The sequence below is a fragment of the Arvicola amphibius genome, chromosome 1 (assembly GCF_903992535.2).
Source record: "Arvicola amphibius chromosome 1, mArvAmp1.2, whole genome shotgun sequence".
Taxonomy (NCBI): Eukaryota; Metazoa; Chordata; class Mammalia; order Rodentia; family Cricetidae; genus Arvicola; species Arvicola amphibius.
The window spans coordinates 37536828-37557107 of NC_052047.1; the positions used below are offsets into that span (position 1 = coordinate 37536828).

Here is a 20280-nt window from a genome sequence, read left to right on the forward strand (position 1 = left end):
GTGGAATTGCACCACCTTTTCCTGTCTGATCATGTAATGCCATTTTTCCGCATTTGACTATGTTAGGATTGGGTCTGGGGTCTTGAGAAAATGAGCGCACAATCCAAAGTATTGCAGAAAGACAGAAAGGCTCGCTTCAGCAGAAGGGGGCGCAGCCAGCCTTACCCAAGCAAGCGAGCCCCGCAGGGGTCCCACTGGGTTTTTATTTCTAGCTGCAAGGGATCCTGCGCCTCACTCTGAGTGGCCAGAGCTCAGCCTCACATTCTCATGCTTCTGGCTAACGTAAGCAATACACTTGAAAGACTGAGAACAGGATGGAACGCTGAGTACTGACTTTGATCTTAGAAGACTGCTGACTAGGGAGGGATTTCTGCGGGGTGGTGTCTTTACCAAGTTCTTTAAAGACAGGGCTCGGCTAAACCTTTGATATAGAAGACAATGTGTTTCATTTATATCCCCACGGCTCAGCCGCCTATCTAACTCTCCAAGACTCTGTGGGGAGGGAGTTATTTCCCCCTATTTGCGGGAGGTTGGTAAAGTTTTGGGGTAACTGAATGGTGTCCACTCAAATTTTAATGCGGGGAAGTCTTAATCATCAACACATGAGACTCTGACATTATGTGGAATAAGATCATCCTAGATATGCTTTTAAGATGTCAGCCTGGAACCTAGTCCAGGATGACTGACATCCTTATCCTTTAAGTACTCACGAGGCAAGCATGAAGACCCTAGTTAGATACTCAGAACCAGAGAGAAAAGTTGTCTATGTGACACACCTTGTAATTTCAGCAATAAGGAGGTAGAGACAGAAGGATCCCTGGGGTTTAATGACCATCTGTTTTAGCCAATCAGCAAGCCCCAGGTTCCAATGAGAGACCACATCTCAACAGCACACAGTTCCCACAGAATAACATGGTTCACTTCTCCCTCCACATGGACAAGCACTCATGGACACACACACCAGTTTACCTGTGCACACACCATGCAGATATGTGGACACAGAGAAACAGACTCATCGGGAAAAATGCCACGTGTGGATGAAGAAAGAGATCAAGGTTGCGCTTCCATGAATCAATGAAAGCCAGCGATTGCTGCCAACCTCCAGAAGAGAGGAACAAGTGCAGTCCTCTTTGCAGTCCTGAAGGAGCCAAGCCTCCTCACACTTTAATCTTTCACTTCCAGCCTTAGGTCTATGGGCTAGAGATGGGCTGGAAAGCTGGCTCAGCAGTTAAGAGCACCGACTGCTCTTCCAGAAAACCTGGGCTCAATTCCCAGCACCCACACGGCTGCTCACAACCAATTATAACTCCAGGCCCAGGGGATCCAACACCTTCTTCTGGCTCCCATGGGTACCAGGTGTGCACATGGTACACACACATGCACACACAAAGGTAAAAACGTCCATGCACATTAAATTTTTAAAAAGAAAAAGAAGTATGAGAAAAAATTCTGTTCATTAGGCCACCCAGTTTATAGTACTTTGTTATATCTGTAGAAAGCATGGGCTGCGTGGAGTGGAAAACACTGTGAACATTTTGAACAATTTGATCTGTCCCACATCAGGAACAGATATTCATGGAAATATCTGCGTGTTCTCTGGGAGGTTCCAATCCTATGTTAATCTTACTTCTATCATTTTCACAACTTTTTTTTTAAAAAATCACCTTGATAATTAATTGTAGTGTACATAACTTTGTTTTCTATTTTGTTTTGAAGAAAAGAGATTTAAGACTTTGTTTGTTTGGTTATATTTTCTTTTTTGAGACAGGGTCTTGCTGTGTACCTCTGTGAGACTTGGTACTAACTACATGACATTCATGTTCCTCCAACCTGTAAGTCTTGCCTCAGCATCCTGCGGGTTACAGGTGTGCACTGTTACGCCCAGTGAGACTCAGCTCTGAATTGCGCCTTCTTACTAAATACTACCACTCTGAAAATACCCTTTCTTAATCTCTTTCTAGGTCTCATCACGACAGGATCAATGGAAGTGAAAGCGAATGACTTTTACTCACCCTGCCAGCACTATAATGTCACCGTGGCTCTCCTAGTGGACCCTATGAAGGAATACAACGCTACCTGTACCCCTGAAGCCCACCCTGGGAAACCCACAGGTGTAGAAGATCCACCCAGGGGAGATTCTCTAAACCACACTTGTGGAATTATGGAAAACACGAGTAATTGTACTCATGTTTCCTTGCACCTAGCAATAGATGTGAAATGTAAGTTTGAAAGGAAAGGAGAGGGAGACAGAGAAGTTGGGTATCCATGCATAAAATTAACAAGGGGTTATGAAATTCACCAGAAGTCAAATAGCTGAAAATTTCATTATGGAAATAATACTGCCCCCAAATATTGATCTTTTTATCTGTTTGTCTTTTAAAGTGTGTTTTTATGGGACTCAGCCATAACCTGAGACAGAGGTGGTATGTCTGGGTTTGTGATTTGAGGGCCACTAAGGTCCTCTACCCTAGGGTAACTGAGCCTGCCTGTGCTTAATGGAAAGTCACCAGTCCTCAGTACCCAGAGGGGGGAGTTCTCTTAAAGATTAAGTTCGGTGTGTGTGTGTGTGTGTGTGTGTGTGTGTGTGTGTGTGTCTGTGACTGGCTGATTCTGAGGAGAAAGAATCTGAGACATTTAAATTCTCTTCAAGGCTGATTAAGTTCCTTGCACCCTGTTCTGAACCCCACAGTTAATATTTTCTGCTAAGCGGTGTGCTCCCACCTCACCCATAAAATGTATTATTAGAGCATTTTATAATATATTCATTTAGTGAGTACCTTCTGTATATCAAGCACCATGCCCAGATGGGGGCCAGGAGTCAGATGAACATAAAACCAGAGAAAAGAATCACACAGAAACAAATGCTCCCCCCTCACCCTCGGAGCTGCAGATGCTATGACAGAACTGTTTGCTAGGCATTTGGTACTCTAAAAAGATGGATACTTTCTCCATCACTTTAGAATGCTTTACTAAAGCTTAATCATTTTAAAGGTGGTTAATAGTTTTAAATTATGCCTGTCATATACGGTGTAGCCTCCTCAAATGATATAGTCAACTGGGCACCAAGTGTTCAGTCACAGGAGTCTTTGGGGACATTTTCCATCCAAGCTGTAACACTGGCAGAAACGGTCTAATCACTCAGTCCTCTGCCTCTGCCTTCTGTTGCTGTCCCATGCCCTTTGCTCTTGCTGCACCTTTGTTAATTTAAGGGCATATTTGGGGCTGCATGGCCCATGACCAAGATGATTAATTGCACACAACCCTGAAATAAGGCTGCTTTGTGGCACTCTTGATGTACAATGAGGAAATTGATATTGGCATCACCTGGAAGTGAAATTAGATGCCAGGATTTTGAATTAAATGGATCCCTGGGAGCCACTTGGCCAATTTCCTCATTTAGTAGCTTCATTTAATATATCGGAAAAGTGTTCAGGAGAGCAAGGGTCCCTGTTAAGTTAAGGCAGCAAATAGCTTTTCTGCTAAAGGCATACGCCTCCACTTAGCCTCTTATCTCACGCTCTGTCTCATTGTGTTGAATCTTTTTATTTTATATATATTTATTTGTGTGTGCGTGTCTGCCATGACACATAAGTGCAGGTCTGTAGTGTGGGGCTGCGGGCGGTTTCCCACCGCCCTGCTCTCGGCCACCGGCTAGCTTAAAACCCGAAATAATTACACAGAAACTTTATTCTTTTAAACACTGCCTGGCCCATTAATTCCAGCCTCTTTCTCACATCTTGCTTTAACCCATTTCTAATAATCTGTGTAGCACCACAAAGTGGTGCCTTACCAGGTAGATTCTAGCGTACGTCCATCTTGGGCTGGAGCTTCATTGCGTCTGGCATCTCTCTCAGGAGAGGCACAGTGGTCTGCCTAACTTAGGAGAGGTGTGGCATCTTACTGATCCTTCTACCTCACTTCCTCTTCCTGTTCTGTCTACTCCACCCACCTAAGGGGCGTTCTATCAAATGGGCCAGGCAGTTTCTTTATTAGCCAATGAAATCAACTCAAACAGAAGACTCTCCCACATCATTTCCCCTTTTTCTGTTTAAACAATAAAAAGAAGGCTTTAACTTTAACATAGCAAAATTACGTATAACAAAACAGTTATCAAGCAAGAATTATAGTTACAATATTTATATCTACTTTATCTTTTATCATAACTAAGGAAAACTATATTTATCCATTCTTCAACTCCATCAAAGACTCCAGAAGGATATAATATTACCTAGGTGAACAAGAAGTAAGCTACTTCCAAAACTCTAGAAATCACAGAGACATCTCACTGTCTGGACAGTCACCCAAAGTTCTTTTGTATTGTTGGGGCATCTATCTTCGGCCTACAGGCCCATAACTATCCAGCAGACATTTCTATGCAGCAGGAATTTCGAAGGCAATTCAGTCACTATCTGCTGTGTCCTGCAGAATGTCTCGCAGACTCTTTCTTGAATCAGCAACCCCGAAAGATCATCTCACATTTAGGCAAGTTCAGCAGTCCTCTCTCTGCCGGTTCCTTGTGAGCAGTTTCTTGCCCAAATGGCTGTCAAGCTCCGTAAGGATCCTCTTCAATGCCCATCTTCCTCTTAAAGTAGATTGGTGCTGCCAGGAGCTGACATGTCTCATTGTTATGAAAAGTCCTAAGTTATTAAAACATTTAAGTGGAATATTCTCTAGTCTTTGAAAGATATTAGGAATGCCTATCTAACTGAAATATATCTCTATATATCTAGAAAATCTAACTAACACGACTATAAGCTTTACTATTATCGATGATTATCCATTAATAACCTATATACATTACATTTTTAAAATGAACTACACAATCACAATACCTTAATCAGTATCAGAAATACATATACATATAACAAAATTGACCTTAAATCTCTATCAATAAAGCAAAATCTATACCAATGCAAATTATTCATATCTATATCATATCCCCCTTTAGATGTAAAAGAACATTTATAAACAATATTTGGGAATGTGGGCGCAGTTATTTCTCTCCAAACTACTTCCTGCTGAATGGGGACGCTGTTAATCAGATCTTTCATGGTGTAACCTGTGTGCCAGGTTCATCTCAGTCATCAGCTGAGCGAAGTAATTTTCTGAAGGTGTTCACAGCAACCTTTCGGGAGGGCGTGGTCTGTCATACCATATTGGGATAAAAGCAATCCACAGTGTCTTATTTTCTGTAAAAACAAAAGAATCTCTTTTCCAAAGTATCATATCCTTAGATCCAAATTCTGAAGTCAAGGTATTTTCAAAATATCTATCTTGGATTAGTTCAGCAGCATTTATAAACAAATATCTTTTAGCAGCTGTTGCTCCTTCCTCAGCATACAAACAATTCAAAGAGAGCATAATAGTATACAGTATCAAGATTCTCTGTGTATTTTCCATCTTTGTGCAGCTTTGTTTTAACCTCTATTTCTTTTATTTTTACTTTTACTTTTTGAAACAGGTTCTCTGTATATCTTTGTCCTGTAATAACTCTGCAGACCAGGCTGTCCTTGAACTCTCAGAGATCTACTTGCCTCTGCTTCCCCAATGCTGGGATTAAAGGTGTATGCAACCACACCTTGAACTCACAGAGATTTGTCTGTCACTGCCTCCCAGGCATTGGGATTAAAGGTGTGTGCTATCACACCCAACTGCTTCCTTTTTTTCTTAAGAACTTTAACTTTTAGTCTGCATATATTTCCAACACATTGTAAACCATTTTGACTTTTCTTCGACTTTGAATCTTTCTTTTATTGTATATCTCTCTTTTTCTGATTATATGAGTCTTTAATTTACCAAACAATATCGGTAGGACTAGAGCCGTGTCTTTGACAGCTAGATCCAGCCCATTCCTTAGCTTTCCAGACTCATGGCAGCGGTACCAGCTGTACCCATGTTTATCACCACAACTCTGTGGCGGTTCAAGGTCCCTGCCAGCAAGCAAGCTGCAATAGTGTTAAACAACAATCAAAATCTCCATAGTCAGGACTGCCTGCTTGAAAGAGTCAGAGTTTGCCCTGGCAGGACGGCCCAAAAAGCTGGCATTTTAAAACAGCACAACTTTTTCCCTGCTACAGCTGAAAACTGAAAAGCATTTCATTAACACCGTTTAAGTGTTTTGTGGCAGGACCTCTTAATGAGCTGCAGGGTTTTGCAGCTGAAGCTGAGTCAGGAAGCCTCTCTTAGATGAGAGCGCTTGCTCAGACCTGAGAAATTGCTGTTATCAAGAAAACATGCTTTTCTCTAGTCTTTCCCAAGCTTTCTCAGGCTTTCTGTGGATTCAGTTATCCACGTTGGGCGCCATTCTGTAGTGAGGTGCTGCGGGCAGGCCTGTTTCTCATCCCACCCGGCTCCGGCAGGGCTAGCTTTGCACCCGAAATAACAACACACAAATTGTATTCTTTTAAATACTGCCTGGCCCATTATTTTCAGCCTCTTACTCACATCTTGACTAACCCATATCTAATAATCTGTGTAGCACCACAAAGTGGTGCCTTACCAGGTAGATTCTAGCGTACGTCCATCTTGGGCTGGAGCTTCATTGCGTCTGGCATCTCTCTCAGGAGAGGCACAGTGGTCTGCCTAACTTAGGAGAGGTGTGGCATCTTACTGATCCTTCTACCTCACTTCCTCTTCCTGTTCTGTCTACTCCACCCACCTAAGGGGCGTTCTATCAAATGGGCCAGGCAGTTTCTTTAGTAGCCAATGAAATCAACTCAAACAGAAGACTCTCCCACATCACAGGTCAAAGGACAACTTGCAGGAGTTGATTCTGTTCTTCCTTTGTGTGAGTTTTCCGGGCAGACCTCCAAGAGTTGGTGAGTACCTATGCCTGCCACCTTTACTGATTTTTAGAGTGCCTAAATTTTTTCTTTTTAATTTTTACAGCTGTCACTTGTTCCGTGAAGATCACTTGGTACATTTTAGTGCTATTAGTTTTTATGGTCGGCATCATCCTCATTATCCACAAAATCCTTGAGGACCACAGGAGAGTGCAGAGGTGGCAGAGTAAGTACTGGGAAATAAGCCCTGGCCGTATGGCTTTCCCCAGGGAAACACGAACACACACCTGCCCGCCCCAGATTTCCTTTTTAGTTCGGTTGGCCACTTACTGTGTTCCTCCTATGTGCAAATGCTGGTTCTAGAGAATCTGACTGTAAAGACAGCAGCATCAGCATTCAGGGACAGGCAAATGTTCAGGAAGAAAGGCAGGGTGAAAAGGAGGAGCTGTTCAGATGGTGGCTGGGAAGGCTTAGTGGAAGTGAGGGCAGAAGACGAGGTGACACTTGCAGAGCTAGAGGCCCAAGCAGAGTGATCTCTAGGTGAAAATATGAGAGTAAAAATCTTTAAGTATAGGGGGTGTCGATGGAGTTTGGGTGGGACGGAACTAGAAGGGCTTCTTAAGTCAGAACAGTGGGAGCAGTGTTAAACAGCTTTGGTAATGAGCATGACCTGGGCACTCACCTAGCAGGACGGATTGTAAGACTGCACGTGCCCATCCTGGCTACATATCAGACTCGATTGACAGTTCTTCGGTAATTAGTTGATCTCTTAAAGACCGTATAAAAAGCATCGCCGTGATAACAGGCTCTGAAGACATCAGATCCTCGTATTACCTCCTATAGCTTTGAGTGAGTTACCATTGCTAAACATGGTTTTCCTCAGCTGTCCTACAGGGTACTTGCCTCTGCCACACGGAGCTGGGGTAGAGGCTGAAATAAAGAGATCACCCAAGGAGTTGAACACTGTCAGGGCACAGCTGGTTCTCTCTCTCTCTCTCTCTCTCTCTCTCTCTCATTTTCTCTCTCTCTCTTTCTCTCTCTCTCTCTCTCTCTCTCTCTCTCTCTCTCTCTCTCTCTCTTTCTCTCTCTCTCTCTTCCCCTCTCTCTGGTTTCTCTGGGGTTTTTTTTGTTTGTTTGTTTTGGCTGTCCTGGAACTCACTCTGTAGACCAGGCTGTTGTCAAACTCACAGAGATCCACCTGTCTCTGCCTCCCAAGTGCTTGGAAGGTGTGTGCCACCACCTGGTTCCCAATGAAGGCTTATAGTATGGCTGGGTGTGTTCACTTACTAGGCTCTTATGTTCTTTGACAGGAAAGGTTGTTTAATAAATAATGTTCACCTGCAGCAAGGGTGCCGTTGATTCTTTGAATTAATTCTTTGTTGCTGGGATTTTTTTGAGAGTTGTTGCAGAACAAGTCTCATCTCTGATCCCTTAGTGATAAAGGTCTGCCGCATCATAGTTAATGACATGACCATGTTGTGTCTTTGTAGAGCGCCAGTTTCCACTGGGTGATCAAAGCGTGTGTCCTGGCCGTCCTTAACTGTCAACTTGACACAGCCTAGAATAACCTCGGCAGGGAGTCTCAAGGGATGCATTGCCCAGATCAGCTTGGCCTTTGGTCGTGTCTGTGCTGTGGTGGGGTTGTCATGATTCCTAACCGATATGGGCACCATCCCTAAGCAGGCGGTCCTGAACTGGAGAAAGCTAGCTGAGTACACGCCAGACTGCAAGCCAGCTAACAAGCAGCAGCTTCCCTGGTGTGAGCTGAGTTCCCTGGTGGGAGGTGGCACCAAGCAGAACAGTTAGCAGGACTGCCTTGACTCCCATCAGTGCTAGACTGTGACCCAGCAGTAGAGGACAAATAAGTCCTTTCCCCTTTTTGTCTTGTCATGACCATCGGATGAAACCAGAGCAGTATGGAAACAGTACTATTATTTTTGTTTTTTTGCAGAGAAAGGGGGAAAACTCCCAAACTCAGGTAAGTTAGCAGTTTTGTACAAATCTACACAATCAATAAAATGCCAGAGTAAAACTTGGCATCTTCTAGGCATTGAAATGTGTGGTAGTTGAAAATAATTCAAAGTTCTACATTTCTTGAACCATTTTTCATGTATGAATGCAGACTAAGAAAGTTACAAGGTAGAACAATGCCTAGAAAGACACGGGCCACAGTGGGAAGAACGTTAAAATTCTTTCAAACATTTATCCAGAATACAAATTCAATGGCTTTCAAAGTGTTTTCCTTGCAAATCTAAGTATATTAAGCAATGAAAAATATCACACTACTCATGCTACTTACTAGATATAATTAATCTGCAATACTTCTTAAATATTCTGCGTATTTTATCCATATAGACAAAAATAGCATTTTGTAAATACTGGCTGGTACCTTTTCAAGAATAGATAGACATAACAGTATTTATGGTAGTGGAGAAACCATCGCTTTTAGAAAGAGACTGGTTTTGTTGTTGTGATTGGTGTGTGGTTTTTTGTTTGTTTGTTTGGAGACAGGGATTGACTGTGTGGCTCTGGCTGGCCTAGAACTCACTGTGTAGACAAGGCTGGCCTTGAACTCACATAGATATATCTGCTCTGCCTTCGGGGTGCCGGGGTTAAAGGCTTGTGCCCACATACCCCTGTGTTGGTTAGTGAAAGAAGACTTAATGATAAAAACTTCTGCTTCCTTGGTGCTCCAGATCCCCTTGTCTCCTTGACAATCTAAGCTATCACAGGGAGCACAGTGAGAATGTGACTTTGGAAGGGCACAAGGGCCACAATGTAGTCCAGGCTACCTTCAGACTCAGGATCCTCCTGCCTCATTTGCCAAGCGCTGCAATTAGAGGCCTAAACCACCACCACATGTGGCAGAATGTGCTCGTCTGGTGTCTAAATCTTTAATTTCTTTTCTTGGAATAGGTCGTAAACCCAAATCTGCATCCGTTCTCTTAAGAGGAAGTGACTCTGCGAAGCTGAGTGTCCTGAATATGACGGCTATTCCAGGTGAGATCTGCAGTTTCAAACAGCGCAGGACGGGAAGTGCCAAAGCAGCGCCTTCTCCATACACCAGACCCGAGTTCATTTTAAGTAGCCTCAAGTTTAGAATAAAGGAACTGTGGGCGACTGAAATCCAGCTCAGTACATCTCATTATCAGGGGACAGTTATGATCAAGGCCACCTCCTTAAATAACGGAAAGTTTGCCTAATTGGCAAGAAGAAGCTCGTGTGAGTAGGCAAGGGAGAGAACGCCATGGGGAAACGAGCTGGGATTTATTTTTAAACGAGACAAGATACTATTATTTCTTAGAGTTGCAAGAGGTAATTGTAGAGTGGGCAGAGCTTCTGCTGGAGCCTTCACTTCATGGGGCGTCGTTGTGTAACGAGAACTTCTAATAGCCTCAATTAAAAAGGGCCCTGTCCTCGCCCAAGAAGAGAAGTGGGGATGGAGGAAGGGGATCCTAATTAGAGCAGCTAAGAGGGCTGTGAACACAGATGCCGGTTCCAACTTCATCTTTCTAATTGCGAGGCCTCCTTTAGAAATCCTGCTGTCAAACCACATTAAAAAGAAAGCTGATGACGTGGATGGAGTAAAGGTCCTCCTTTTCCTTCACCAAAGAGAAAGGATTTTTAAAAAACTGGAAATTCCACCTAGGTAGGGCCTTGGGCATGCTAGGCAAACACTCTACATCACTGAGCTATGCTCCCCAGTCTCCTCCCTCCCATTTTAATTTTGAGGTAGGAGCCCACTAAATTGCCCAGGCTGGCCTTGAATTGACTCAGATTTGTGACCCTCCCTCCCACTTCTGTATTATAGGCTTGTATCACGAGGCCTGGCTTGCGTTTAGATTTTATTTTAATCTCTTCCAGTCTGTGTGACAGTTCCTGGCTATTCTCTCTCTCTGTCAGACAAGGGCTTACTATGTAGCCCAGGCTGGCCTCAAGTTATAGCTCTGTCTCAGCCCCCCACCACGCCTCATAGGATTATGCTCATTTGCCTGGCGACAGAGGATGTTTTTGATGTCTTTTTGATATTGTTTATATTCTTTGTCTCCAGCGGGTGAGCAGCCCCTTACACTAGTTGAGAAGCTTGCAAGAAAGGAAGCTTCAGATCTGGTGTGTAAACTCTTCAAACAGAAAAGAGGGGAAGCTGGATAACTTCCTGCTTCCACTGCAGGACAATGACAGCCACCTAGAGACCCGCCCAGCATTTCACCGGGGACCCTGTGCCCAAGGCTTCTGTTAACTACTGAAACAGGCAGTTACATAGACCCTTAGCCTGGGAACAAATTAGCCTGGATGCATCTCAAGATCTCAATCTACATAATCTGGCAACGGAAAATTATTAAGCCAGGGTTAGTAGTAAGCATCAGCTAGGCAGTTCTTAACATCAGCTGTCTAAGAATCAAGTTAATGGACATTTTGTGTGGTTCACAAAAAATTTGTTTAATTAATGATATAAAAGCCCCTAGGGTTGTTTTAGGGTGAGAAATCATTTTTTAAAGGAAGAAAATGGCGATTCTGCTGTTCGTCTCTCTTGTCTAGTGTACCTGCTTGTACCCCAGGAATGGTTCAGCCCACCTCTGCTGAGTTTTGTGATTGCCCGAGGAAGCCTGGCTGTTTCCTGCCATAATTCTGAGCACAGCAGTCTTGCCTGAGAACAAGTCAATTGTTCCCCTGTCACCTCAGATAATTGTGGGAGTCACAAATTTTAAGGCCTGGCTAGACACGAGATGAACCTCACAAGTTATATTTATGAGCCTGAGGTTTTCCTGCCCCCGAAGAAGCTGTCTTGGGGCTGCCTTCTCTGTAACGGCTCTCACTAAAAACCCTCTGGTTTTAGTACCAGGCATATTGTAGGAATGTTCAGGGCAGACACAGGGGGGTGAGGTTTTTTTTTTTTTAAGACCAAGTATCCTTTTGAGGCTTAGCATCTTCTAAAGGAAAGGGGGAGGTCCTTCTCATTTATCGTCTTTTACCCTGAAAGCACCCCCTTCTCCATTCTAAGTCGCTCTTTCCAAGTGAGAAGTGGAGAGGAAATCATGTCTCCCCTGAGCTGTCTTTAAGGCTGCTCTTTGTCATGATGGATTACAGGCAGCAGCGAGAGGTAAGGGAACATGTGCCCATGTGAGTCTCAGGAAATGCAGTACCATGAAGAAAAGAAGCGGAATTCCAAAAAGCGATGCCTGTGGGTTGCATTCAGCTGAGCCTGGTGTCAGTGCTAGCTACTTGGCCTTGTGGTTCATGACCTACAAACGTAGTGTTGCCACACAGGTACACACACTGGGATGTAGAGAGGCTCTGCCATCCCCAAATCATCATCCTCTGAAAAACAAGCAAGGAATACTCAGCAGGACCCTATCCTGTACAGAGCCTGCCACTACTAGAGCCACATGGAACAAGTGTGCCTCTGATGCTCTTCTCTTTCCCCGAGAAACATGATGGTCCACGGTGTCTGTCTTGATATTAATTTCCTTAACATCTTATCCATTCGTCACATGGGTGACAACTTCTCTTTACCTGTCCTTCACTGTAGCATAGCCTTTGGGATCCCATTCATTCATGATAAGAATGAACCAGCACAACCCTAGGGAGGAATGGGTATAGAAAAGGAGAGATGATGTCATGGCACACACCTTTAATCTCAGCACACAGGAGGAAGGCAGAGACAGGCTGATATCTGTGAGTTTGAGGCCAGCCTGGACCATGTAATGAGTTCCAGGACAACCAGAGCTACACACTGAGACCCTGTCTAATATATATATTATAATTATTATATTATATATATTATATATATCAGAAATAAGTTTAAAAATTGGAAAAGAATTGAGATGGGAAAGATGAACATGAACATGAACATGGACACACAGAGCAGGAATAATCAGAAAGAACATAATTCTCCTTCTTTGGAAACATGGATGGTAAATTTTGTAGAATTGCTAAGGATAGCAAAGAGCAATGAGAAACAATTACTGGGGCTGGAGAGATGGCTCAGAGGTTAAGCTCACTGACTGTGCTCTTCCAGAGGTCCTGAGTTCAATTCCTAGCAACCACATGGTGGCTCACAACCATCTGTAATGAGATCTGGTGCCCTCTTCTGGCCAGAAAGCATACAGACAGATAGAACACTGTATACATAATAAATAAATCTTAAAAAAATCTTTAAAAAAAAGAAACAATGACCATTTTAAGAAAGGCATTTTAGAAGGGATTTTATTTCTTATGTGTGGGTGTGTATGCACACACATACGCATGCTTGTTTGCCCACAGAGTCCAGACAAGGGTGTTGGATCATCAAGAGCTAGAGTTACAGGTGATTGCAACCTGCCTGATAGGGATTCTGGGCCCCAAATTCAGGACCTTTGGAAGAGCAGTGAGCACTGTTAACTTACAGGCTATCCCTCCAACACTTGAGGAAGGCATCTTAAGAAATACTGGTTACATTGTTGCCATGATAAACAGGACCAGAAACAACTTAACAAAAGGGAGAATTGATTTCTGCTTATGGTGCCAGAGGGATGAGAGTCCATCCTGGTGGGGAGGCACAGCAGCATGTGGCAGGCACGGAAGCAGAAGCAGGAAGTTTCTCACATCTTCCAACCCAAAGCGTGAATCAGAAAGAACACACTGGGAATGGAGCAAGATTTTAGATTGTCAAGCTGGCCTCTGAGAATACACTTCCTCCAACAAGGCCATACTGCCTGAATATCGCTCAGAGAGCACCATCAACTTAGGGACCAAACATTTAAATATGTTCTATGGGAGATATTCTCATTTAAACCACAATGCTAGCCTTAAAATATATCCCTAAGGGCTACAGTTTTTGCCTAGCATGAGAAAGATCCTAGATTCAATATCTGGCAATACAAAAAAATTAACAACATCATCAAAAACAAAGTCCTCTAAAAGCAATTGTTGCTGGATTGGCTCTTTAGAGAAACCAAGAACAAGGCCATAGGAAGTGGTCTAGGACGTAAAGAATGGGATGCAAACACTGTGAGTTGCCTGTAGAAGCCTTAGGAACATTAAAAAACCTGATATGAGAAGATAAACAAGTGTTTAGGAGGCTAAGAAGGCAAACAATACAGCCAGAGTCACAGCCTAGAAACCGGAGGACAAGAAAGTACTTCCTGAAAGTGCTATTGTTGGGCATGCCAACTGGCCAGATGGTGTCTCTCCCTGGATCACACGCCCAAGGGGGAGCATCTGGGGAGCTCTTTGGATTTCTGAATACTTTTTAAAGAGACTTTTAGCACATGCCTTAATCCCCAGCACTCAGAAGGCAGAGGCAGGCAGACATCTGTGAGTTCAAGGCCAGTCTGGTCTACAGAGCAAGTTCCAGGACTGACTCCATAGCTACTGAGAAACTATGTCTCAAAAAAGCCAAAAGAAGCCGGGCGGTGGTGGCACACGCCTTTAATCCCAGCACTCGGGAGGCAGGCGGATCTCTGAGTTCGAGGCCAGCCTGGTCTACAAGAGCTAGTTCCAGGACAGGCTCCAAAGCCACAGAGAAACCCTGTCTCGAAAAACCAAAAAAAAAAAAAAAAAAAAAAAAAAAAAAAAAAAAAGCCAAAAGAAAAAAATGTTTTTAAAATTTATTTTTATTTATGTATGTGCCTATTTTCTGTGTGTAGTAAGTTCATGCAATATCTGTGGAGGCAGGGAGGGGGCATCAGATCCTCTGAAACTGGAGTTAAAGGTAGTCATGAGCTATCTAATGTAAGAGCTGGGATTCGAACCCGGGTCATCTGCAAGAACCGCAAGGGCCTTAATTACAGAGCCACCTCTCCAGCCATTGCCTTCTGTGCTCTTGAGATGACCCATGAGATGGCCACCTGTTTTCCAGGTAGCCATTATGAAATATCCACACCAGGTTTCTGGAATCATTGCTTCTGCTCACTCTGTCTGCCTGAAGGGGAGAAAGGGTCACTCCGTATCTTGCCTCAAATGGTGAAATTGTCAAAACTCAAAGTGCGGCTCCTTTAATTCTCTAACAAAGTTTTGCTGGATGCTGACCACCAGCCAACTATCACAGCAAAGGCTGACACCTAGACACAGTTCTTCCTCCACCGGGCTCCCAACACAGTTAGCATCCACTCCAGGCTGCCTTGGAACAAGAGAAATTCTTGTCATGACAAGCACTGTATCTGTGCTGTAATGTCACACAAATCAGTTTACTTAATTTCATAAGTGTTTCACCCTTCTAATGAGAAAATGGAATCCCAGAGAGTTTAAGTAGCTGGTTTACCGGCTAAAACAGCTAAATGTGCAAGGAGCAAAGGCGATGGAATTTTATGACAGGCAATTGATTGAAGTCACTGGTTTGTAGGTAGTGCCTAGCAGAGCCAGGATTTAATCGGTTCTTTCCACACAGGGCATTCTGTAGCACAGTATTCAATGGGAGCGGAGACCTGGGGATCAGGCTGGTTCACATCAAAGCTCTTCTTGCTTTATGTATTTAACCCTGGAAATGGAGATGAAACACGTTCCCTCTAGACAGCTGTAGCGGCTTGCGTGACAAGGCAAGTCCCCACAAGAGACGTTTCAGCCTTGGTTAGGAGCGGTTCCTTTACTCTAAGGTAACCCAGAGAAGAGAGAATGGACTTTGATGGTGAAAGAGGTTGTAGGGGGATAGCCCGATTCATAGCACCCCCGAATAAAGCTAATGGCAATGGAAAGTTATAATTCCCAGCATGTTCATGGCTGGGATAATAAAGACTGTGCAGGTTTCAATTTCCCACAGAAGAGAAGATGAATGGCTGGTACCAGATGTTTTGCAACTAAGCAAGATAACACGAAAGTTTAATTTTTCCTTGCTTTACCTATAATATTGATGACTCTTAAAATGCCAGTTGGGTTCATAACGCAGAGACGGTTATAGCTATCTGCTTGGTTACAGACTAGATCAAAATGCAAAGGATGGCTTTCTTTGCCGGAAGACTCCACAGCTGGAATAGAATGATTTATTATAGGCATTCATTGAATGCCTTTATGTGACAGTCATTTATACCAGCTCTGGAATAACAGGCTGCAGAACATATGCTTGGAACAAGTCCTCCATCTTTGCCCAGATGGTCCTTGTCTGGACCCTCTGTCCTCCCTTGGTACCCACCATGTACATCCCCATTCCAACTCTGACTTTGCCTTATGATCTGGGCTTAACCGACACGTTCCAAGACAAATAAATAATCACAAAAATAAGTAAGCCAGTTATCAAAACATTTGCAAGAAGCAGGTACCTGAATTCAAGAACAGCCAGGACCTATAGAAAAAGCTGGCTGTGGGGACAGAGACAGGCAGATCCCTCGGGCTCACTGGTCAGGCTACTTGGGTGAGGCCCAGGCCAATGAGAGACCCCGTTTCAAAATAAAACAGCAACACGAGGTGCACAGGACCTGAGGAGGAATGGCATGTCTGACCTCAAAATGCAAACACACACACACACACACACACACACACACACACACACGTTTACTTGTGTACACACACAAGCACCCGCCCCTGCATTCCTTTCATGTACACAAAATGTAAAATGTAACTGAACAAGTAGTTTGGAGGCAGGAACATGAAAAATTTGATGGGAAAGACAGGCTTCCCAACCAAGAGAAGAAGGCTTAGATATATATGTTCTCCACTGGGAGACAGACCGGAAACCCACCCGGAACAAAGCATTGTGAGAACACCCTGCAGGTTACATGGAGGGAATACAGTATTACATGCAGAGGACGAAATGAAGTTAGATCCCAGATGTCCCAGAGGTAAAAGACCTCTGAAAAGTGATAGGAACCTTCTTTTGCGGGGTGGATGGGGGGGCGGGGGGGGGAACTTGCATTGCAGTGCAGCCTGGACGTCGTCACAGGAACTGTGATGAGGCCTTTCTTCTACTGTGGAAATCCATTGTTTCTGAGACTCAGAAAGGCTGAAAACCACACTGGGGTTCTTTGAACAAACGTTAAAGACCTTTGGAGGTTCCTGAAAAGCGTCAAGTGTTTGAGTGAGAGAACTGACAAATTCTTGAAAAGACATTTATGACGTTTAAAAATATTTCTGACAGCTCGTGCTGCCTTAACTAGAGTTGGTGAATTAATAGGGTTTGAAGGAAACTATTTTCCAGGGCAGCGTGAGAGGAAAAGTTTCACCTGTCTTAGCTATTCTGAAGAAGGAATTAAAATGACACACATCTATCTGACTTTGGATGTTTTTCAAAATCAGTTTTTAGAAGTTTTGCTATTAGCATATGAGTTCCATGACTTTGGAAACTAGGGAATGCCGAAGATAACATACCACTAGATGATATTCCCGACTAGCTATCATTTTGACAGGTAATAGCTTTCCTTATGACAGTGTGGTCATATCGTGCTATAAAACATCCACACACTGAATCCACAAGCAGACAATGAGCAGCTGGCTCTCCAGCCAGAAGAACTTTATTTATTCTGCATGATAATTATTTCATTTTATGAATAGGCTCCTTTGATATGACCTTTAAAAAGAGCAGTCTCCAAATCTCAAATTACAGAAGGCCCAAGTCATCTAGTCGAGGCACATCTAAGCAATTATTTGCGCAGAAAATTTATTCCAAAAGCTTTCATGCGCACCAAGTCACTTTGGAAGTCTAGAGCATTCAGACTCCCAGGCTTCTAGGAAGGGACATTCAAATCCATAGATCTGGGGACGGAGCCCAAGAACCTGTATTTTTAATCATCACCTCTGGTGACATTTAGGCCGAGACTCTGTCGGTCACTATATCTGTTTCCACTGTGTAATCAATTACCGCAAACTTAGTTGCTTAACATGACATAATGTGTCGTGTCATTTCTGCTTCTGCGGGTTGGAAGCTGGTCACTCCTTATCTGAGCATGACTCAGCTTAGAGACTTCCAAAGCTGCAATCAAGAGGTCAGCCATGCTGCAGTCTCACCCAGAGCTCTGCTTCCAGGTTCACGTCTGGCAGAAGGCACTTCCTTGCTGACAGGTACTGAGGACTTTGGCTTCTTAGTGTCTGTGTACCACAGCCCCTTCATGTCACCTACAGTTCTCCATGACTGTTTGCTTCTCTAATCCATCTAGAATCTCTTTGACCTTGGGATCTTGATCTGAGAAGACCTGGTCTCTCTTTGGAGAGCTTTATTACCAATCAGGCTCGGACTTAGTCAAGATAATCTCCCTTTCCGTCTGCTCAAAACCAAGCAGTTTGGGATGCTGATTACATTTGTAAAACGGCGTCCTCTTCACCCGGTACTAGACGCTAATCACAGATTCTAGGAACTTTGAGGCGAGGGTGGGCTGATGGGAGTGGTACCCTGGAAGTAGTTGATATTCACTGTCCATGAAATAAAATCAAAGGATGCTCAGGGCTCATGTGCGAGGGTTCAGCGAGGAGACAACAGGGAGCGGGGAGCTCTGGGCCCCGGTGGAGACTGTTCCCGATCTCATCTGACTCTCTTGGTTGGGGATGTTTGGTCATTTTACCTGTTAGAAGACTAACTATGGAATAAATGCTAATTTTAATTGTGATTTTAGCCTGCCTCAGATTGTGTTATCAGGAAATGGGGTGAGGAGCTGAAGGAAGAGATGAGGGCACATACCTGAACTTGAGGGAAGTGGGTTTAAAGTATTAGAACCATCTGAAAGGAATTGAATGAGTGACAGAAACTGCCCAGCTCCTTTTTTTTTTAAAAGAAGGGCAGGGTTCCCTTTTAATACATCCATATTACAAGTTCTTTTTGTCTTGCTATTGACTAACACTGCTCTTTGTCTTGACTGTAGAGTCCACTGGAGGGCTGCCTTTGGTGCGGATCATGGAGGTGCTCCCCCCAATACCAGAACTTGAAGTCACTTCTGCAGTGCACCAGCAAGATCAATATACACGGTGAGCGATGCTTAGCCTTATTGATGGTTTGACTTGTGCATTATAGACATGAACAGCCTCAGGGAACTCTGCTTGCCCCTCATCAGCATTTCCGTCTGGGCGGAGGACATAGAAGTGATAAACTTGTGAAGCCGGCCCACTGGAATTCGGTGACATGTGCTAAAGTGCCCATTTTCTCCAAGATTCAGGAAGGATCAGCAAACTAATCTCTCGGTCTATTAGACTAAGCTCTCGGTCTGTGCAACTGTCCCTGAAATGTCAGCTCATCCCTTGGCACGGCTTGTCCTGGAGTCGAGCGGCAAATCAGTCAGAGCATGAGAAAAGGGGTCGTGAGATTTGTTCAGTCCAACCCATCTATCCAGTCATTGAAACAAAACTTTACCTTTGGCATCTGATATCCTAGAGGAATGTGCCTTGACTTAATATATTCTAATCTAAAACTGTGCTCAGAAGGGTCTTCGAGATGCTTTTCATTCATTCAGCAAATGTGTATTAAGTGACTGCAATGGCATAAGGTCACGCACGGTACATAAAGACAGTAACAGGAAGGGGGAGGGAAAGCGGCGTCTCTGGGTACCCTCCTATTGTGCTTCATTGTGGCCGGTCTTATCCCTAAGACTTCATAGTACTTAAGAGGCTATTGGTCCAGGCTCTAGCAGAAAACGGGTGTTTCATTCAAACTGAGTAAGTCAAAGTTTAATAGTCTATTAAGACAAGATGTGAAAACTCTGGAAAGAGGGAGAGAGAGAGAGAGAGAGAGAGAGAGAGAGAGAGAGAGAGAGAGAGAGACTGTTTTGTTTAGGAAGAGTTGTCTGATGAGGTGCTTGACCTCAAACAAAGGATATCATAGCTTTGGTTGCCCTGAAGAGAGAGGGAAAACCAAGCTAAACAAAACAACAAACAAACAAACAAACAAACAAATGCTGCCCTTCCTTTGCTCAAGTGTGCTAGCGTTTTCCACTGGCCAAGGCTAAGCAAGGATAGACAGACTAAGCCAAGCTGAGGTGGCTTGGGCAGCCTTTTGGCAGGGCACCAAGTGGGTAGAAGGAAGGGGAGAGCTGATCTGGAGAGGTAAAGATCCAGTCCAAACGGCCAATATGCAAAGTGCAAACCTAGCGGTGTGGGTACGTGTGTGTTCAAGAAGGAAGTCCGGCAGGACTTCGTGTGGTCAGGGTCTGCCGTTGGCTAGAAATTTCTAGGTTTGATTGATGAGAGTGCCAAGAAAGTCTTCCTGAGCCCTACGTCTGTTTCCTCCCACGCCGGTCCTCACGCCGGGACTGTTCAAGCTCACAGATAAATATTCTCCATTTTTGGTTATTTGCCTCAGATAGGAACTTTGTGTCAAGAACTCTACTCCTTGGCAAAAGTAACATGGCAGTTAGTGGGGAAATCAGGGTAGAGAAACTGCAATCCCAGTGACGAATGTAAGGTAAGACAGGGTCTAGAAGAGCTGATGATAGAGCCGCTAGTCTGAGGGCAGGATGCTTTTGCTAAGACCCTAAATAAACATACGGAGTAGAAAAATCATTCCACTGCGGCCCTACCATTACCGTGGCTGTTTCAACAGAGAGAGAGACCTGCACCAACTCCCGTGTTTCCAATGAGAGGATGCCAAAGTCCTGTGGTAGCAGAG

The 20280-nt window shown here is 44.0% G+C and overlaps 1 protein-coding gene across 4 annotated transcripts in view; it reads left to right on the plus strand.

The window, feature by feature from the left end:
• Tmem156 (transmembrane protein 156) overlaps positions 1-20280 on the plus strand; it is a 62563-nt gene that overhangs the window by 15163 nt on the left and 27120 nt on the right. For all 4 annotated transcript variants that reach the window (XR_005285071.1, XM_042054967.1, XM_038326924.1 and 1 more), the window contains exons 3-7: positions 1962-2219; positions 6889-7008; positions 8734-8760; positions 9699-9782; positions 18545-18647. Coding sequence is in view for 3 of the 4 variants with exons in the window: in XM_042054967.1 (XP_041910901.1) it covers positions 1962-2219; positions 6889-7008; positions 8734-8760; positions 9699-9782; positions 18545-18647 (592 nt within the window). In the remaining variant the exon portion in view is untranslated. The remainder of the gene's footprint in view (positions 1-1961; positions 2220-6888; positions 7009-8733; positions 8761-9698; positions 9783-18544; positions 18648-20280) is intronic.